At 34.8% G+C, this 21598-nt stretch overlaps 1 protein-coding gene across 1 annotated transcript in view; it reads right to left on the bottom strand.

Moving 5' to 3' along the window:
- KCNH5 (potassium voltage-gated channel subfamily H member 5) overlaps positions 1–21598 on the bottom strand; it is a 264962-nt gene that overhangs the window by 224498 nt on the left and 18866 nt on the right. Inside the window, exons 2-3 of the mRNA XM_012777657.2 lie at positions 14531–14654; positions 1161–1267 (exon numbers count right to left, since the gene is read on the bottom strand). Coding sequence (XP_012633111.1) covers positions 1161–1267; positions 14531–14654 — 231 coding nt within the window. The remainder of the gene's footprint in view (positions 1–1160; positions 1268–14530; positions 14655–21598) is intronic.

The following is a 21598-nucleotide window of genomic DNA, read 5'->3' as shown; positions in this document are numbered from 1 at the left end:
GACAATTTGGAAAAGGAGTAAAAAGAGATAAAAGTAGGTAACCGTGCAAAGAAAGTGAATTAGAAAGGCGACTTAGCACTTTCATGGTGGGTGCAGGGCGCGCCACTTGAAGACTGGACACGCTTGAAGCTCTGGCAGAGCGGGGTGGGGAGGGGGGCAGGGGCAAGATATGTAACCCTAACAATATTTTTACCCACAGAATTTGGGGAAAAATAAATTAATTAATTAAAAAAAAAAGAAAAGAAAAGAAAAGCGACTTAGCTGCCGAGTGTACTTGCTGGTTTTTTGTTTGCTTTTTCTCCAAACTCTGATGCAAAGTCTGTATCATGAAGTACTGTGTGTGTGATTATATAAATGAACAGTTTACCACACACAAATCTCATCCTGCAGAACAGCTCACAACAATCAATACAAATTCTCTAAATGAGAATAGCCTGTTCTGAAAGTAAAAACTACTTCCAGTAGCCTTCCACACCAAAGTCTGAGTCTGGCAAAAGGCCGTATTACATATTGGTAAGGATTCACCTCATGTAGCTACCTCGTATTCACCTGTTACCTATGTTTTTGTGGAAAGGTAACTGCACATGCCCAGTGTGACCAATTACATTTTCCTTTAACCACAAAAAGTTAATGAATTTCTCTGTCATTTTTAGTTGTTGACACATAACTGTAGGGAGTATTTACCAAGAGTATTGATCACAAAATAATTTGCTGCCTGATACAAAAAGGTCACATTTAAAATACACCATATTTTTCTTCTATGTAACAGGGGTCCTCAAACTACAGCCCGCGGACAACATGCAGCCCACCAAGGACATTTATCCGGCCCACCGGGTGTGTTTGCTGCCACTGCCTGTCCTACTTAGCAGCCGACCCGACCCGGGCCCACAGTGCACATGCGTGGAATGTGTGCCGCACTCTCCAATGGCCCCCCAATGGTCTGAGGACAGTGACCTGGCCCCCTGCCTCAAAAGGTTGCTTTTCATAAGTAGAATCATTTATTAATTTTATTGTCTAATTTCACCAGTAACCTCTGCCCCTGCCAAGAGAAGGAACGATAAAAATTTTACGTTCTCACTACATTTTAGCTCAACTGCCACTTACCAAAATATAGCATTAATAAAAAGCTGGCATATCTTAGTGGTAATTTAGATACCTACTGTTTTTCTTGTACAGAAGAACTTCAAAGCAGTTTGACTCGTAGTTGTCAAAAGTCTGCCTGACTTTCTCAATGGTCTTCTTGTCAGTCAATTCACCATACATAAAACTGGTGGGGGAAAAAAACAATCCATATCAGTTTTGTGTTGTTCTTTACATACTACATAAAAATCATACATTTGTCTTTGATTAAGTAGTCAAATGTGGTTATAAAATACAATGCTGCTCCCACACAACTAACTAAAACTGTTTTCATTGTTTTTGTTTTTGTTTTGGAGGGGTTTGTTCTGCTTTGTTTAGAGATGGGGTCTCGCTCTGTCACCAAGGCCACAGTGCAGTGGCAGAAACATAGCTCACTGTAACCTTGAACTCCTGGCCTCAAGCAACCCTCCCACTTCAGCCTCTTAAGTAGCTAGGACTATAGAGCCCAGCTATAATTCCTATTTTAATTGTGATTGTTAAACTTCTTTTTAAAAGCTAGCTTTAGAGATCAGAGAGAGAAAAAGAGAGGCAATTCTTGCTTTATGCTGTTATGTTTGTTTATGCACAAATTTCAATCACCATGGATTAGTTAAATACCACCAGTTTTGTAACAACACAGTTCAAATTACAGTGACCACAGTCTTTTAACTGTGACTAACTGCGCAACATACAAACTTTGCTGCTAGCTCTTCAGTCTACAAGTCACTAGTAAATAATAGATGCATGCCATGACCAGGGACCAATCGCTTCTTTCAAACCTGTTATTTTGTTCATGCATAGACAGCAAAGTGTGCATTCATATTGCCTCGTCTCTCAGTGGATAAACCCACATGACATTTTACAAAAGTGAATCATTAAAAGCAGGAAATAGCCAACAAAGATTAAAGTTCACCAAAGATATAAAAAGTGACGATGCTGAAAGGGAAATTCAAATTGAACATAAATGTAGTTACAAAAGATACAGATGACCGTGGAAAAGTGGACATTGCTGTCACTTGAGAAACTCTAGATATTCAGCCAGAGGGACTTTGTAAAGGTGAACTCATCAACATAAATGAGCAAAGTGACTGTGACAGAAAGGACAAAGGTTTCCCAGAGGAAGTGACACCAGTAAAAACTACTTCCCATTAAAGGAGTTCTACTAGACAGTTTACAATAGTGAGAGTGGAAAGGTAAAATACTTGAAGTTCATTCAAACTTAGAAAGGAGTATGAAAATTTACTAAGAGATAGCAAAGATGCTCTCTGTATATCATAAGTTATATTACGAGAAGCCACGTATTGCTCCAATGACTTGTGATGTTTTTTACAAAGAAAAAAAGACTTTAATTCTCAATGTTTCTAATGTTCTAAGTCACACTGTACTAAATATTAATTATAACTTTAATCTTCTTGCATTTATAACCAACAGTAAGAGAGTTGTCAATGCTTTGACAATTTTAAAGGTGACAAAACAATTATAATTTTTCCCATGGAGTATTAAGATTACATCACATGGTTTCAGCTTGCATGGGCTTTTTTATGCTTCTAAAACAACCATAAAAGACTTGCATATTATACATATAATGCATTGGCATTCTTATCATTTCAGAGGATTTTCTTACGGTCAATACAAGTGTGGCTAATGGGAGGAAACTAAAGCTGGCATCTATTACCACAGCTAGAAAAACATATAAATCAAAACATGGATTAAGGAGCGAATGTCTATACTCCACAAAAGCTTTCTAGTGTTTGACATTCTCTATTTTTCTAACAGAACCTCAGCAAAAATCTGATTATCTATATAACAGAACTCACTCAAGCACTATATGTCTCTAAAACTCCATTCTTGATGGTTTGAAAATCATTATTTATGCAGCTATGTATAGTTTTAGACACATAGTTCTACTGCTTAGTTTAATGATCCAAACCATTTCTTCCACCAGGAAAGAAAATATGGCACTGCTAGATGTCTTAAATAAGATTTTGAAAGGTCAAATGTATATCTTTGTTATCGGTTTTCTTCCTGTTTTCAGAGTTCACATATTGGCCAGAGGCAGATCCAAAGGCTTATACAATCTACAGAGCTCTGTTTAAGGAAAAAAATACAAAATTATAAAACTAAATTAGGTACAGGGCCTTGAAGGACATCTGCTCAAGTGAGGGCCTATGAAAGTTTAGATTCATTACCCTCATGGAAAATCTGCATCTGATTTTACCAGTCTCTAAAATTTACAACATAAAAAGCATGGTTTGTTAGCAAGATCCAATAAAGATAAGCAGGCTTCCATAGCAACACCACATTACAACTAGAAATTACTGGGTAACTCAAGCCCATCTTCTAGAAGACTAACCTAAGCAACCAGCACTCTAGAAACCAAGAAATAAAAGGAAGAAGAAAAGGCAGACCAAAGGCTGTCCCAGCACTGAGAAATGTGAATCTTCCATTTTCAATTATTTCTATATTTTATTTAAAAAGAAAAAGTGTAATTATCATTACAGTAATAAAATAAGTAAAAGAATCTCAGAATAAAATGACAGTCTTACTCCATAATCTTACATCTAGACTAACACACAAAGCTTCAGAGACTACCTGTAAAGCCAGCATTGAAAAGCCACTGTTCCTGTCAAAACGGAAATTTCAGCTCATATGAGTTTTGTAAAAATCTCTTGAAGACATTACAATTAAATTAGAATTCTTCAGTCAAAGGACACATGGCCACTCCTAGACCCCCACAAAAAGTTAGTTTAATACTATAAATAATATTTTTACAGAAAAGTAAACTTTTTTAATTAGCCAGTCTTTTACTAACTTTTTTAACTAACTTTTATTTTTAACAAAAGACTCTTTAGTAAAGAAGAAACATTTAAAAATTTAAGATAAGGGCAATTAAACTAACCAAATATTTGAAGTCTTAAAAATAAAAAAAAGAAAAACCATTACTTGTACTTTGTACTTTTACTACAAAATGACAGCTTTTTATGATTTAATAAACAGAAAAACAATACTCACAACTGGTCAACAGAAAAATATAATAAAAAAGCCAGTATATATAAATAAGCACTTAGGATAAAAATTAATTTTTAAAAATAAAAAATTAATAAAAATTAATTTTTTTGAAAAATTAATTTTAATAGGATTTAAAAATAAGTTACAATTTAAATTTTTTAAAAAAGAAACTTTGAGAAATTAGTTTACTACTACTTAAGAAGAAATATAATACAGGTCTGATGCAGCTAAAATTCTGAAGAGAAGATTAAAAGAATCAAGCAATTTTTCAAATAAACTCTAAAAATCTGTAATACATCTTCATTAGTTAAGTCCTTCCCATGCTAAAATCGCTTATCCTAGGAAAACAATGACATTTAAGGAAAAAATCCCAGATTATTAAAGTCTGGATGCTTTTTTTAAAGAGTCTTTTATTTCTTACATTGTTCCACTCAGACTTTTCATTTTAAGTTTATTGTACCATATATTGCCAGTGACAGGACACATATTTGAAGTGGTAAAATACAGCAGTTAAATAATAAAAGGTATTTCAAAACGGACCATAAAGAATGTCTGAAATGTACTCTCTATCCTCCCAAAGCAAGTGTTCTGGAGGTTAATTCAAACTCAGAAGGTATTTTCATCCAAAGTTGTCCAAACCATACTGACTAAATCAGTGATTCCATGTTCTCTGTGGGCATGGCACATTTGTTTATTTGCTTGGTTTTGTCACATGTAAATGTTGAATGATTTATCACAGTTTCCCAAAGCCTGACTCAGGATGGCTGAAACTCCATGCAGTCTTTGAAGGGTTAATAGAATTTGAGAGGACATAAATTTTAGAAATGGTAAGCATCAGGCTTTAGAAACTATATTTAATAATTGTATAGAGTTTTCATGTGTCTTACTGAATATCCCCAAGGAACATATAATGGAAATATTAAAAAAATGACAAAACTTCCACTCTCTTTCTTACACAGAATGCCAAGCTCCCCTTTGGTAATTATAAATGACTTTTACAACTATATTGTTATAATATTTTATTGAAAGGAAAATAAAATCAGATTCACAGAAGCAATCTATGTCTGCTATAGTACTGACAGTCATGACGTAACAGAGGACGCTTGCACTTGGAGGACTATTTACAAACTGAGTAATTCTTGGGCAAGTCATACAACCTCTCTGATCCATCCTTTCCTCATCAGTAAAATGATGATGATGATATTACAACTCAAGGGTGACTATTAAAAGGATAATGCACATGAAGGTACAAATTATAATGTGCTGGAAAATGACGGGGCTGCTTCTTATGGATGAGGTTAGAAGAAGAACCTCACAGCCCCACTCCCTTGCTTCTCCACAATTCTAGGACACAGACTGTGCCACTCTTGCCAACAGGCAGGATTGCTGTGCTCTAAAGGGAGATGCACATGTTTCTGTAAACTTCTTCCTTTGTGAGCCCAGGAAGTAAAAGCACAAGCTCATTCAGGCATTGCTCCTGCATAATCTAATAATATTCTTGTCACACAACTGACTGGTGGTAAGATCTGGTCTTAGAAGTAAGTGGTAAGTTTTCTTCGGGCCTGGTCTAAGCCACATCCAGTTTGCCTAAACATCTGGCAGTTATTTTTCATGTATATTTGACCTAGAAAACTTTAAGGAACAGGTGTCTTTGATTGTAGCAGGATTTATTTATTCTGGGATGCCTTTCTCTGACATCAAAATCTCACAAACAAGCCTCATTATGTCATCTAACAGTAAGGATGGCTATAATGGTTGATGGACTTCCAAGGGAGAAAAGAACCTTACAAGTCTGAAAAATATATAAACTGATCGTGGGGTCCACCAGCCTATCTTACTCTATACTAAAAGGGCAACAATGTTCCTAAACTAAAACACCACACTCAGTCACCACTAGTAACTGATATTATATACCTATGGGCTAGAGTTCACAGACTAGCAAATGCCTCATCAAAGAAACAATAGAGGTTTAGTAAATGCCATTGATAAATGCGGTCTCCAGCTCAGAATTGGCAACAACAGCAGAATCATTACAAAGGTTAATGGCAGGTGAACTGAGATCTGCAAAGGATTAAAAAAAACACCTGAGAGAGTGAGCTAAGGAAAAAAAATTAAAAGCAAATAAGAACACAGTTTTCAAAATCTAAAAGGTAATTTTGGAATAAATCAAAGGCATTACTTTACACAGTGGATCATAACCCAAGGTTTCACAACCCATTAATTTATAGGATCTTAAAAAGATTTAGATGGAATAATAAATGGCAGATCCATGACATGTAATTAAGGAAGGCCAGGGATAGCACTGGTCTTCTCCAACATGCAGAGTCTAACATCACTGAGGCACCTTTGCCCACCAACACTTGTCTTCAGAGCCACCATGCAAGGCAGAGCCTCAGCCAAATGGAGGCAGACTGACTGACATCCATCACATGTCAAGTGCTTTATTGGCTGCTGAGATAATTCTATGTTAATAAAACTGCTTGTGAAATCCATCCAATAAATGTCTCTTAATATCTCTGCTTCACTGTCTAATTTGATAACTTGGGTAAGGGATTATTAGTGGCCTTCTAGAAATAAATATATTTGAAAGCACCTATCTGCTCTTCAATCCTCCCTACCTATACCACCTAATTGCCCTTCTCAACCCTCTATCCAACAACAAAAACAACAAAAAAGGACAGAAGAACTGGCTTTTTAAAGTTTCAGGTTAATTAAAGTGGTCCCTACCTAACCAATAACAGTATGTGCTGAATGTCAGAGCTTCTTAACAATCATGAGGTATGATCATATGCTTTTAAATGTCACTTTGCCTAACAATGATATTCTTCACAGAAATAGGAAAAATAATCCTAAAGTTTATATGAAACCATAAAAGACCCAGAATAGCCAAAGCCATCTTGAGCAAAAGAACAAAGCTGAAAGACTCACACTACCTGACCTCAAATTACATTACAAAGCTACAGTAACCAAAACAGCATGATACAGGCATGAAAACAGATACATAAACCAATAAAACAGAATAGAGAATGCAGAAATAAACCCATGCATTTACGGTCAATTCATTTTCAACAAAGGTGCCAAGAACACACATTGGAAAAGGGAAATTCTCTCCACTAAATGGTGCTGGGAAAAGTGGAAATTGATATGCAGGAGAATGAAACTAGACCCCTATCTTTTGCCATATGCAAAAATCAAATCAATGGATTAAACCTAAGGCATGAAACCATAGAATACTAGAAGAAAATGTTGGGAAAACTCTTATAGACATTGGCCTAGGCAAATAATTTATGAAGAAAAACCCCAAAAGTAATCATAGCAACAACAAAAATAAATAAATGGGACCTGATCAAATGAAAAAGCTTCTGCATAGCCAAGGAAACCATCATTAGAGTGAATAGACAACCTACAGAATGGGAGAAAATATTTGCATGCTATAGATTCGATAAAGGGCTGATAACTAGAATCTTTAAAAAACTCAAGCAAATCAGCAAGAAAAAAAAACTCCATTAAAAAGTGGGCAAAAGACATGAACAGAAACTTTTCAAACTAAGACTAATGGCCAACAAATATGAACAAATCTTCAACATTTCTAATTATCAGGGAAATGAAAATCAAAACCACAATGAGATATCATTTAACTCCAGTGAGAATGGCTCTTATCAAAAATTCCCATAACAACAAATGTTGGCATAGATGGGGAGACTTAAATGTAAGACTTGAAACTATAAAACTACTAGAAGAAAATTTGGGGGAAATAGAAAATTGGTCTTGGCAAAGATTTCTTAAGATCTCAAAACTACCAAAGCAAAAATGGACAAATGGGATCACATAAAGCTAAAAAGCTTCTGCACAGCCAAGGAAACAACTAACAAAGTAAGGAAACAACCCACAGAATGGGTGAAATTATTTGCAAACTACCCATTTGACAAGAGATTAAGAAGCAGAATACATAAGGAGCTCAAACAACTCAATAGGAAATAAATAAATAATTCAATCAACAATGGGCAGATCTGAGTAGACATTTCTCAAAAGAAGACATGCAAATGGCCAACAGGTACATGAAAAAAATGCTCAGTATCACTAATCATCAGAGAAATACAAATCAAAAATATAATAAGACATCATCTCACCCCAGTTAAAATGGCTTTTATCTAAAATACAAGCAACAACAAATGCTGGCAAGGAGGTAGAAAAGGGGAAACTTCGTACACTGTAGGTTGGAAGGTAAATTAGTACAGCCACTATGGAGAACAATATGGAGGTTTCTCAAAAAACTAAAAATAGAACTACCATATGATCCAGCAATATCACTGCTGGGTATATATCCAAAAGAACTGAAAGGAGTATATCAAAGAGATATCTACGCTTCTATATTTATTGCTATACTACTCACAAAAGCCATGATATGGAATCAACCTAAGTGCCCACCAACAGATGAATGGACAAAGACAAATGGCCAATAAACATATGAAAAAATGTTCAATGTCACTATCAAGAAAATGCAAATTAAAACCACAATAAGGTATCACTCTATCCCAGTTACAATGGCTTTTATTAAAAAATCCAAAGACGATAGATGCTGGTGTGGATGCAGAGAGAAAGGAATGCTTACACACTGTTGGTGGGACTGCAAATAGTACAATCTCTATGGAAAACAGTATGGAGATTCCTCAAAGAACTAAAAGTAGACCTACCATTCGATCCAACAATCCCACTACTGGATATTTACCCAAAGGAAAAGAAGTCATTTTATCAAAAAGACACCTGCACTCAAATGTTTATTGCAGCACAATTCACAATTGCAAAGATGTGGAATCAACCCACGTGCCCATCCATTCATAGATGGATTAACAAAGTGGGATATATGTATACTATGGAACACTACTATCTGGGTGATAGGCACACTTACAACCCTGACTCAAGCATAACAAAATTGATACATGTGACCAAAAACATTTGTACCCCCCATAATATTTTGAAATACAAAAATGAAAAAATGTGGTACATATACCCAATGGAATATTATTCAGCCATAGAAAAAGAATGAAATCCTATCATTTGCAACAACATGGATAGAACTGGAAGACATTATGTTAAGTGAAACAAGCCAGGCACAGAAAGACAAGAGTAACATGTTCTCACTCGTATGTGGGAGCTAAAAAAAATAATTGAACTCATAAAGATAAAAGAGTAGAATGATGGTTAGCAGAGGCTGGGAAGGGTAGTAGACAGAGAGGATAAAGACATGATGGTAAATGGGTACAAAAATAAAGTCTGATAGACTGAATAAAATTAGGTATTTGGTAGCATAATAGGGTGACTATAGGTAACAACAATTTATTATATGTTTTAAAATAACTAAAAGAGTGGAATTGGAACGTTGCTAACACAAAGAAATGGTAAATACTTGAGGTGACAGATACCCCAGCTACTCTGATTTGATCATTACACAGTGTATGCCTGCACCGAAACATCACATGTACCCCATAAATGTGTATAACTATTATATATCCATAATTAAAATTTTAAAACTTTAAAAATAAATAAATGCTATTCTCCCAAAGCCTATACTCTTCTTTAAACATGAAATAATTTTTGTGCCTTCTAATAAGCGGCAAAATAATCCAAAGGCTTGAAAATGAAATTATTAAAGAATAAAATGGACTAGATTTAAAATTCCTAGGAATTCTGAAGTGTCATAGGTGTCATAATTTCAGCTAAAACAAAAATGAGATAATAATACCTAGCACATATAAGATTTTTTTCATAGAAAGTTAGATACTATTATGCTATAGCAAGGATGTAGGAAAACCAGAACCCTCACTCATGGCTGGTGGGAGTGAAACAGAAGGCTACTTGGGACAGCAATCTCATAGCAGTTAATTTATGACTTCTGCATGTATTCTACTACCTAGTAATTCCATTTCTGGGCATAGAGACAGAAAACTTCTCACACAGGGCCACAGTAAGATGTGCATGAAGACGTTTATCTCCAAGTTGTTGGAGGTATCAAAGTATCAGAAGTTGGATTCTATGACTAGTAGAATGCATAAATAAAATGAAGGCTGAAGAGAGACTGGAGCAGTAGACATAATGAGACAGGTTATCACACAGCAACATAAAGAAATCTCAATGACATAATGTTGAATGAAAAGAGTTAGAAGCTATAAGTATCACTGTACAGTGAGAATTATGTAAGCCTTAAAAACAAACACATACAAAGTCACATCATTTCAAGAATATGCATATTTAATAAACAAATGGAAGATAGATTAGAAAGACATACAATAAACATACTAGAATGAATAACTATGGAAGGAAAAAGAGGGATGGGATGAAAGGAAAAAGAAAAAGAAAGAACAGGAAACAAAATGGAGAACTCGCCCAGATAGAGCACAAGGAAATACTGAGACAAACTGAGAACTATGTTTAATTTGATTCTGTGTGTCTATTCCAATGGGAGAGTGTTTGGGAAAGACAAAGGCGGAAAAAGATAAGAAAGCAGAAGAAATAAATATTAGCCTCTTGATACTGTAAAACACAAAAAAAAATGTGGTTTTTTTTTTATTTTCACATAAAATGATTCGCATTTGAACATTTTACAACACGATGTAATCATTTACCAGTTGCTACTCTAAGTCTATTGACTTTATTTTTTTTTTTTATTTCGGCATATTATGGGGGTACAGATTTTAAAGTTTCAATAAATGCCCATCCCCCCTCCCCCCACAAGTCTGAGTCTCCAGCATGACCATCCCTCAGATGGTGCGCCTATCACTCGTTATGTATGTATATACCTGCCCCCCCTCCCCCCCTCCCCAATACCCTATTACTGTAGTACCTATGTGTCCACTTAGGTGCTGCTCAGTTAATACCAGTTTGCTGGAGAATATATCTGGTGCTTGTTTTTCCATTCTTGGGATACTTCACTTAGTAATATGACTTTAAATCATCTAATGCAAGTCTATATAAATATGATTCTTTTTTTTCTGATATAGTGTCACAGCTGCATTTTCCCACATGAAATGCTCACTGCTTTGTAGCTTCTCATTATCTTAGGTTTGTCTGAAACTTGTCATTACTATAAGATCAAGTAAAATTCTTCAAATTATTTACAAGGTTATTTTCAGTATGAAATGATTTATATTCAATTGGAATCAGTGATTCCACATACTGTAATATAATAACTTTTAACTATTAACCCTGTATTTCTAGATATGTATATAATTTTTTCTTTTCTCCCTGTTTTTTATGTCTCCTATTCATATTTTTTTCTTTTCTCCTTGTTTTTTATGTCTCCTATTCAAAGGCTTTTCTATATTTCTTTAAGACATTTTTAAAAAACTATATGTAAAAAAAGAATCAGAATTTTCATGTATATACTATTTTATAAACACAGGATGGTTTGATGTTTTTTTTTTTGTTTTTGTTTTTATTGTTTTTTGGGTTTTTTTGGTTTGGGTTTTGTTTTATTTTGTTACATGATAACATATCAACTTTTTCCAGTGTCATTATCCTTCTAACATATAACTTAGAAAAAGAGGGCTTTGCCATAATATACTACTAGACATTTTGATTATTTCCAGGTCTTCATTCTTCTAAATAATGCTGCAGCAAACATGAAACCGCTATAGTTTAATTTTAGAAGGAGATGAGGACATTTAAAAGGGGAGCACATTAAAATAGATCATGCTTCCAAGAAGACCTGATAGCGTTCAGACATCATTTGCTCATATATCAGGGGCCAGTCTTCATCACTCTGTGAGGGCATTAAACTCGTTGCAATTTTTAGATTAGTAAAACACATTTAGCACTTTGCACAAGCAAGTTAATAATTGTTTATGTTAAGAACGTGATCATTTTGAAAATACTGACTCTGATAAGCGAAGATGACTTAGAGGAAGACTTAGGTACTTTTTTCTATTATAAAAAACCGTAACATAATCCAAAATTCTCCCTCACCCACCTCAAATGCTGTAACACTTGGGATGAAAAATAATAAGCCCGAGCACACTATACAAAGGCATTTGAGACCTAGGCTAGGGTTTATTACAAAACAAGCCCATCTCAGTCAACAAATACTGGCATAAAACACAGCGCTGTGTCCTGTAGTGCATACAAAAGCAAGCAAGACAGAATTCCTACCTTCAAGGCACTTAAAATCGGGTTCTTCTGGTAAGAGGGCAAAAGCAGCTCTTTCAGAGGTGAGAATATGCTAATGTAACACAACAGCATTTTTTTTAATGAATCTTTTGTAGGAAAAATTGTACTTGCCAAAGGAAACAGGCTGGGGATAGGGCAGACACATGGGACACAAGAAGGGATGGGAGCAAAACTTTAAAATATATTCAGATATGAAAAGCAATACTTCCCAAAAGTGACAGCAAAAGCATTAAGAATAAAAACCCAAGGGATAAGGAAAGTTAGTTTATGGTCAAATGATGATGCCAACAGAAATACACACAACAAACTCTGAGAGTCAGAGAAGGGAAAAACTCGTCTTGTTTAGGGAATCTTAATTACAGTCAGGTGGAAAATGGACTATCAACAGTCCAAGAAAAAAAATCGATATGGGAGCATCTGTGTTTTCTGGAACTCTCTATAAAAATGATTCTACAGGATAAGGTCTACCATAAAACTAACCTTTTCCTAACTTAAATCCTGCTGGGGGCATAGCAGGGCTGTGATGTTTAATATAGACAGTGAACCTCCCAGTACTTAGAACGTTAGTGGCAGTCCCAGCACAAGACCGAAGGGCCACCCAATGGTTAAAAAGGTACAAAGAAATCATGCTCTCAAAGGGAGCTCCTCAATCAGGGCCCATCATTTTTCAACACTCCCATTTACCAGTTTCATATCTGGGAGCAAAGACTAAATATGGGAATAACTTTAGCAGAGGGAAAAATGAAGATGGCTGGGGGAAGATAAGGGAAGTAACCTCTTACGTTTGAACAGATTATTTCTCAAATCTGGATAAGCATCAGAAACATCTAAGCTATTGGTTAAAAATACTGACTCCTGACCTTACCCACCCACTTTCAGGTGATTCTGATTCTGTAGGTTTAAGAGGTGTGAGAACCTGTATTTTGCAAAACCTATCTAAATGATTCCTGTGTGAAGACAGATTTAGACTCAAGGCATAATATGAAATCTCTGCCCTCTACGAAGACACAGAATAAATGTGTGTGTGTGTGTGTGTGTGTGTGTGTGTGTGTGTGTGTGTGTGTGTGTGCAAGTATACAGAGATAAGGAGGGTTGTCCCTTAGTGTACACAGAGGATTTTGGTTCCAGGACCCCAACGTATACCAATATCGTCACGCACTCAAGTCCCCTACTGAGCTGTGCAGAATCCACATATAAACGAAAATCAGCCCTCCCTGTATGTGGGTTTCGCATAACCCGCTACTGTATTTTCCATCTGCATTTTGTTGAAAGAAATCTGTTTATAAGTGGACACAGACAATGCAAATCCATGTTGTTCAAGTGTCAACTGTATATGTATATAATCATACACAATCCTTCTCACCATAAATGGATAGAAAAAAAGAAAAATCACTGTGTTTCCCTAGGTAAGTCCCCACATAGCTCTACCTCAGTTTTCTCATCTGAAAACCATAGGATTTGGCCTAGAAAAAAAAAATTCAGATCCCTTCTAGTTCTAAAATAACCTGGTTCAGTACTTAGTAGAGTGAGAGCTTTAGAGAAAAATTAACTCAAGGAAAAAACATCCCATCTGGCCTTACTGAAATATTATGGAAAAGTTTTTGGTTTCTAAATTGGTCCCTCATATGGTTTCCTTTTCTTTTTTCTGATCCCCTTTTTGTTCTTAATATTTTCTTTAAACTCACAGAAATTACATATTTTTAAAAGAAATGGTATAAATAACATAAGTCAGACTCTGTTTTAAATAAGTCGAACAAAATAGCAATGGTACAATGTACCAACATTACAAAGTACATGTGATTTCCATAGGATGTAAGAACTTTATTCTGACATTCTTTAAATGCTCATAAAACATGTTCTGCTTGAATGGGGGTTGTGTACTCTTGTTCAAGACAGTTTCATTGCTCCAGAGATACTAATGCCAAAAGTGGTTCCCTGACATAGGATGTACCTCCAATCACTCAGCACCTACACCAGTTCCTGGCTCACAGTAGCTAATCAAAACATATTTATTGAGAGAATTAAGTCACAGATATGTAAAAGTCTTTCTCTTTCCAAAAGTTCTCACCAAAGGCTCTTAATCTATATATTTCCATTGATAATTTAGCCTCCTTAATATTCTAATATAATTTTGAACCCTATAGTTTGTATATGTGAGACCAAGTAGGCTTAAGCCTTTTAACCACTTTCAGAATTTGGTTAAATTCAGAAGGGATTGCTAAGCTGGTCTATCACCTACCTGCAAGTGCTGCTTTTCTGCATGACGTCAGCTCGATGATACCCAGAGAGTTTACAAAAACCGTCATTACTATAAACTACAGGCCAATCCACAATCTGGGCATTTCCCAGTAAGAAACTCGATTCTAAAGAAGAAAGGAGAAAAAGGAAGTTATTTAGCTTCATTTAACAATTTACCTCTTTCAAGTAATCAAAAAAGAAAAATTCATAAATATGAACAAATGCAACTATGGTTTGTTATGGTACATATAATATAAACTATTCTTGAAATTGACGTAATAAGTTCACCGTGATCATCAAATGAGACCTGCAATAAATACAGAATTTGTATACAAATGAAAAATTCCATTCAAAAGAAAACAGCTTATAATACCTCTTTGCATTCAGGTATATGCTGAGCTATGAAAACAAAATATAGTTAATACTAAGTCATGTTAATGACTATAAGTTACACCTAAAAATAGGTTAATTTATTAAGATTAGGGCTATAGTCACTTCCCCACAAATTGAGAATACTTAACTTGATAAACAAGGGAAAACTGGATGACCCCCTCCAAAAATTCTATTAATATAATTTTGACATGAGGAGACAAATTTTTTTTCCATTAGACTGATCTTGAAAAGTCTGATTTAAAAATAGCATTAAAAATTCCTTTTTAAATAAAATTATTCAAAGATATTATTTTAAAACACATACTACAGAGAATTTGGAACTTAGCAGTACTCTATAAAAAAAACTTTCATTTTGCATAGAAAAGTAGGTTTGCTTTTGTATAAATTAATATGAAAATAATACATTTTGGTATTAACTTTAATTGAAAATATATTAGTTTTAGGCAGTAACTTTAGGAGCTTTGTAGATCATATGATAATATGTCAACATTAAAATGAATTTAAATTAATGTTAAAATATAAAAATTATCTGTAAAATAAATATTTAAAAAGTAAAAAATTTTAAAGGAATATTTATACTTTAGAGTTTCACCTAAAAGAAATCTCTTTTGAACTCATATTGAGTGTCGTATGCTAAAAATAGAAATGAATGTTTGAGTAGAAGACTTTAAATCCTGAGTCTTCATAAAAATAATCCAAATCAACATTTATTAAGTAGCTGCTATGTAAATGGCACTGCTCTGTGTCAGACAACGGGATAGAACAAACATTAATAAAACACACCCTTTGCTCGCATCAAGTTTACATGTTAAAAACAAATATGTAACAATCAAACACAATTTAGCAAAATAGATACTAAATAAAGCAGCACAGGACAAAAAAAAATCCGTTTGTAGTTACTAGGAAGCAACCAAAAGTAGGCAGAAACTGGGAACAATAAAACCTTGGAAAAGGGGAGCTATAGTGCATGAGATACTGATTTAACTGTCCATTCCCCTGAGAATGGGACAGCTCATGGGTGAAACAGCTCAAGCAGAAATGTCTTATAAGGCTAGGGAGTCAAAAGGTCACAATTTGAGGCTGCCAGAGCAACTTGGAGCCGAGAGGGAAATCCTTCAACAGATACAGCCCTAAACCTATGCGTAAATCCAGCTCAAATCCTTCGGTGTGGCCAAAACTTCACATGCACAGGGTGAGATTACAAGGGACCCAGCTGAAGCAATGACTAGAAGGCTAAAGAGAAAGTCAGAAAGTAGATCCACACTAAAAAAAAATCTTAAAATCAAGACTCTTCATGATCAAGGTGATCCACCAGTAATTAAACTGCCTGGTTAAAAAAAAAAAATGCAACCCCTTTCAGAGGAAAATAATGGAATCTAAAATCTCTATGTATATCATAGAGATTTGTAATATGCAAAATATTGTGTAAATAATATTTAAAATGTAAAACTAAAATTTTATGTAAAATACGTAAAATCTCAATGTATATCACCAATAGCCCCTCCAAATCGGCAAGTCCATAGGGCACTTTTTACTCATCTCACTTAACAATTCAGAAGTTTCAGCAACCACTCCCTCCTTAAAAGCCTCTCAATACTTGGCTTTCATAGAATAACTTTCACCTGTTTCTCTGAACATTCTTTTATTTCCTTTGCAGGCTCAACATTCCTTATCTAGTAAGTATATAATAGAGTTCCTATATGTCAGTCCTAACCCCTCTCCTTTCTTTGATCTTATGTGTTCATGTACATTCACAGATTCAGTAACTCATTATTGTTTATCTCTAAATCAGACCTCCTCTATAACATTAGATTTTGATATCCAACTCTACCTCTCTTTTTAGCTATCTTAAATGTATCTCAATATAACACGTCCCTTTAGATCAGGTGTTTTCCCAGGGTTTCCTATCTTAGAGAATGGGAACACCATCCATACAGTTATGTAAGCCAGCAACCTAGGAGCCATCAATCAACATTCTTCCCATTACTCTCATATCTAATTCATTACCAAATCTCATGAATTTTATCTCCTAAAACCCTGTCAAATCCCTCCAGTTCTCTCCATCTCTGATCATCACCCAACTCCAACCTTCCATCATCATGTTAGACCACTCTAACAGCTGTCTAATTGGTTTGCTCAGACTTCTCTGGGATTCCTTCAACGGGTTTTCCAGACTGAAACCAAAGCTGTCTTTTTAAAACTCAAACTGGATCATGTTCCCTCCTTGCTTTAACATCCATCAATAGTTTATCATGGCTCTCAGGGCACCCAATGACCTATAATGACTTCAAAGTCTGTCCAACCTCAGATCTCACCACTGTGACCCTTGCCTACAATCCTATAACCACACTGACTTTTCTTACATTCTTGTGTCAAGTTCTCTCCCACTATGAGGACTTTTTCACTTGCCATGCTCTCTGCTGAAACACCATCCCTCTCCCTCTTCACCTGGTTGACATCTACTTTATTTAGACTTTAACTCAATTGTCATGACCTCAGGAATCTTCCTTTGCCCTCTGACCAAGTTTTATCCCTACTATATAATTTTTTACATGATATACTTCATCCTGACAGCCATTATCACAATTGCAGTTTTATACATATTTGTGTTATGACTTAACTAATGCATATCTGCCTGCTAGATTATAAGCTCTATAAGGATAGAGCCCATGTAGGTTTTACCAACATTTGATCTGTCATTGTGTAGCATAGTGCCTAGCACAAAATAAATGCTAATTTATTGGCTGGCTGTATGAATAAACAATTGAATTAATATATTCTTGCTAAGATCTCTCTTTATATAATTGGTATCTAAAACTTATTGTGCAATGTCTTTCTAAATATTTGATATATGCTATTTTTGTCTTTTCATATGGATGACATATTACTTACAATTATAAATTATATGCCTACTATGTATACAAGAGTTTCAGTATAGTCATCCAGACAGAAAACCAATAATGAAACATTGAACTATGCTAACAGACATATACAAAACATTCTGTCCAATGGCAACAAAATACACATTCTTCTCAAGTACACACAAAACATTCTGCAGGATAGATCAATATTAGGCCACAAAACAAGTCTTAACAAATTTAAGAGAACTGAAATCACATCAAGTATCTTTCTCACCACAATGGTATAAAAGGAAGAATTTCAGAAAATTCACCAATACGTGGAAACTAAATAATACACTCCTAAACAACCAAGGGGTCAAAGAAGAAATTAAAAGGGAAATTTTTAGATATCTTGAGATGAATGAAAATGAAAGCACAATATACCAAAACTTATGGGATGCAACAAAAGCAGTTCTAAGAGGAAAGGTCATAGCAATAAAAGCTGACATCAAAAAGAAGATCTCAAATAAATAAACTAATGTTACACCTCAGCAAGCTAGAAAAAGAAGAGCAAACTAATCCCAAAGATAGGAAGGAAACAATAAAGATTACGACAAAAAAAATGTAATAGAGACTAGATAAACAATTTTTAAAAGATCAGTGAAACTAAGAATTGTTTTTTTGAAAAGATAAACAAAATTGACAGACCGTTAGCTAGACTAGAAAAAAAAAAGAAGACTAAAACAAATAAAATCAGAAATGAAAAAGAAGACATTACAACTAATATCACAGAAATACAAAGGATCACAGAGACTACTATGAACAATTTATATGCCAACAAACTGGCTAATCTAGAAGAAATGAATAAATTCCTAGACACATACAATCTATAAAGATTAAATCATGAAGAAAAAGAAAATCCGAACAGACCAACAACAAAATAAGGAGATTTAAGCAGTAATAAAATGTCTCCCATCAAAAAAAGCACAAAACCTTATCATTTAACTCAGGGGTCCTCAAACTTTTTAAATAGGAGGCCAGTTCACTGTCCCTCAGACTGTTGGAGGGCCAGACTATAGTTTAAAAAAAACTATGAACAAATTCCTATGCACACTGCACATATCTTATTTTGAAGTAAAAAAACAAATGGGCAAAAACACCCACATGTGGCCCATGGGCCATAGTTTGAGGACGCCTGATTTAACCGCTTTATTCTACCAAACATTGAAAGAAAAACTAATTCAGCCCTTCTCAAACTCTTCCAAAAAACACTGAAGATGAGAGAAAACTTCCAAACTCATTTTGTGAGCCCAGCATTAGCCTGATGCCAAAAACAATGACACCATAAGAAAAGAAAATTATGGGTCAATAGCCTTGATGAACATAAATGAAAAAATCCACAATAAAATACTTGCAAATCAAACTCAACAGCACTATAGAAGGATAATTCACTATGATCACTATGATCAAGTGATATTTATTCCTTAGATACAAAGATTGTTCAACATAACCCAATCAATAAATGTAATACAACTCACTCTAGATATAGAAAAAGCACTTGACAAAATTCAATATCCCTTCATGATTTAAAAAACTCAACAAATTAGATATAGAAGGAATGTACTTCAACATAATAAAGGCCATATATGACAAGCCCATAGCTAACATACTCAGTGTGAAGAGTTGAAAGGTTTTTCCTCTAAAATCAGGAAAAAGACAAAAATGCCCATTCTCACCACTTTTTTTCAACATAGTACCAGAAGTATTCGCCAGAATGATCAGATAAGAGAAAGAAAAGAAAGCTTCCAAATAGGAAAGAAAGAACTTGAATTGTGTCTGCCTGCAGACAACATGACAACCTATAGAATGGGAGAAAATGTATGTGCAAACCATACGTCTTGTTAATATCCAAAATTACATAAGAAACTCAAACAACTCAATAGTATGAAAACAAATAACCAGATTAAAATAGGGGCAAAGAAACTGAATAGACATTTCTCAAAAGAAGATATACAAATGGCCAACAGGTATATGAAAGAAAGCTTAATATCACTGCTCATCAGGGAAATGCAAATTAAAACCACAATGAAATATCATCTCACACCTGTTGGAATGGCTATTATCAAAGGGACAAAAGATAAGGAGTTTTGGCCGGGGTGCTGATAAAAGGGAACATCTGTACACTTTTGGTGGGAATGTAAATTAGTACAGCCATTATGGAAAACAGTAATGAAGTTCCTCAAAAAATTAAAAAAAGAACCACCATATAATCTAACAATCCCAATACTGGGTATATCACCACAGGAAATGAAATCAGTATGTTGAAGAGATGTGTGTATTTCCATATTCATTGCAGCACTATTCACAACAGCCAAGATATGGAATCAATCCAAGTGCCTATCAATAGACGAATGGATAAGGAAAATGTGGTATATATACCCGATGGAATATTATGCAGCTTTAAAAAAGAAGGAAACCCTTGCCATTGGTGACAACATAGATGAACCTGGAGGACATTATGTTAAGTAAAAGAAGCCAGGTACAGAAAGACAAATACCATATGATTGCACTTACATGTGCAGTGTAAAACAGTCAAACTCAAAGAAACAGAGAGAAGAATGGTGGCTACCAGAGGCTGGAAGGTGGGTGCAATGGAGAGATGCCGGTCAAAGGATACAAAATTCAGTTAGGAGAAACAAGCTCAAGTAGTCTACTATACATCATGGTGACTATAGTTATCAGCAATGTATTGCATATTTAAAAATCTCTAAAGGAGCAGATTTTAAGTGTTCTCACTGCAATAAATAAATAAATATGTGAGGTAATACATACGCAAAATAGCTTGATTTAGCCATTCTATTAATACAATGTATACATCTATCAAAACATCATGTTGTACCACAAATATATACAATTTTTACTTGTCAATTTAAAAAATAATCTTAAAAAGAGTTGCCATTTAGTAGTTACTTACTGATTGAAGAAATTGCCAGTGTCCCAGAAAAGAGGATCCCATGGGATTTTTTTTTTAAAGGCCATAAACATTAAAGGGCTTGCTGAGGCAAGGTTTCTTTCCCCCAGAAGCTCTCTATCAAGCCAGTCTTTTCAAAACTTTTTTTATTGAAGCTCATAGTAAAAAATAAATTTTACACAGTGACTCAAAGTATCTCTACACATGTGCAGACATGTACTTAAACACACAACTGAAAAAAATTCTCAGACTACACTTCCTACATGAGATGTATTCTACTATTTTCTATTCTATTTCAATTTTGGATCTGTTAGTCAAAGCCCTTTAAATCGATTTCACATCCCAGTGAAGGGTTGCTTCTCCTGGTTTAAAAACATGCTTTAAACAACCCTGCAAAGGCTTTGCAGACCTTCCCTTCTCAAAAACAGACTTGTTTTCAAGACATTTGATAGAGTTTTGATCAGGCGCTCTTAACTGTTCCTAGTTAACTCTGCCATTAAAACATTTCCCTGCCCCATCATTCCACTTTCAATAGCTCTACAATGGCAAAGTTAAGACTCCAGCTCAGCAAGGTCTGGCTATTACTACTCATTTGTTGTTGATATATTATTTCACTTCTACTCCAGTAATTCTACATAATAGCAAAATTAATAACAAAAGCAACCTAGATGGAGCCCCTCCTCAGTACTGGCATGGGGCTCAATGTGGTACATGCCACAGTCTCTAATCAGGGAAACAACTCCGTTTCCTGTTTTACTGATCACTCATCGGGCAGTAAGTCAGAGACTCACAAAACCCAGATTCCCAGAGTCAGAAGCAGCAACTAGAACACACATTCCCTATATTCTGATTTGAGGCTGAGATC

The sequence above is a fragment of the Microcebus murinus genome, chromosome 6 (assembly GCF_040939455.1).
Source record: "Microcebus murinus isolate Inina chromosome 6, M.murinus_Inina_mat1.0, whole genome shotgun sequence".
NCBI classification, from domain to species: domain Eukaryota; kingdom Metazoa; phylum Chordata; class Mammalia; order Primates; family Cheirogaleidae; genus Microcebus; species Microcebus murinus.
The sequence above is the reverse complement of the archived record's forward strand: the minus strand, read 5'-3'. Positions and strand labels throughout refer to the sequence as shown.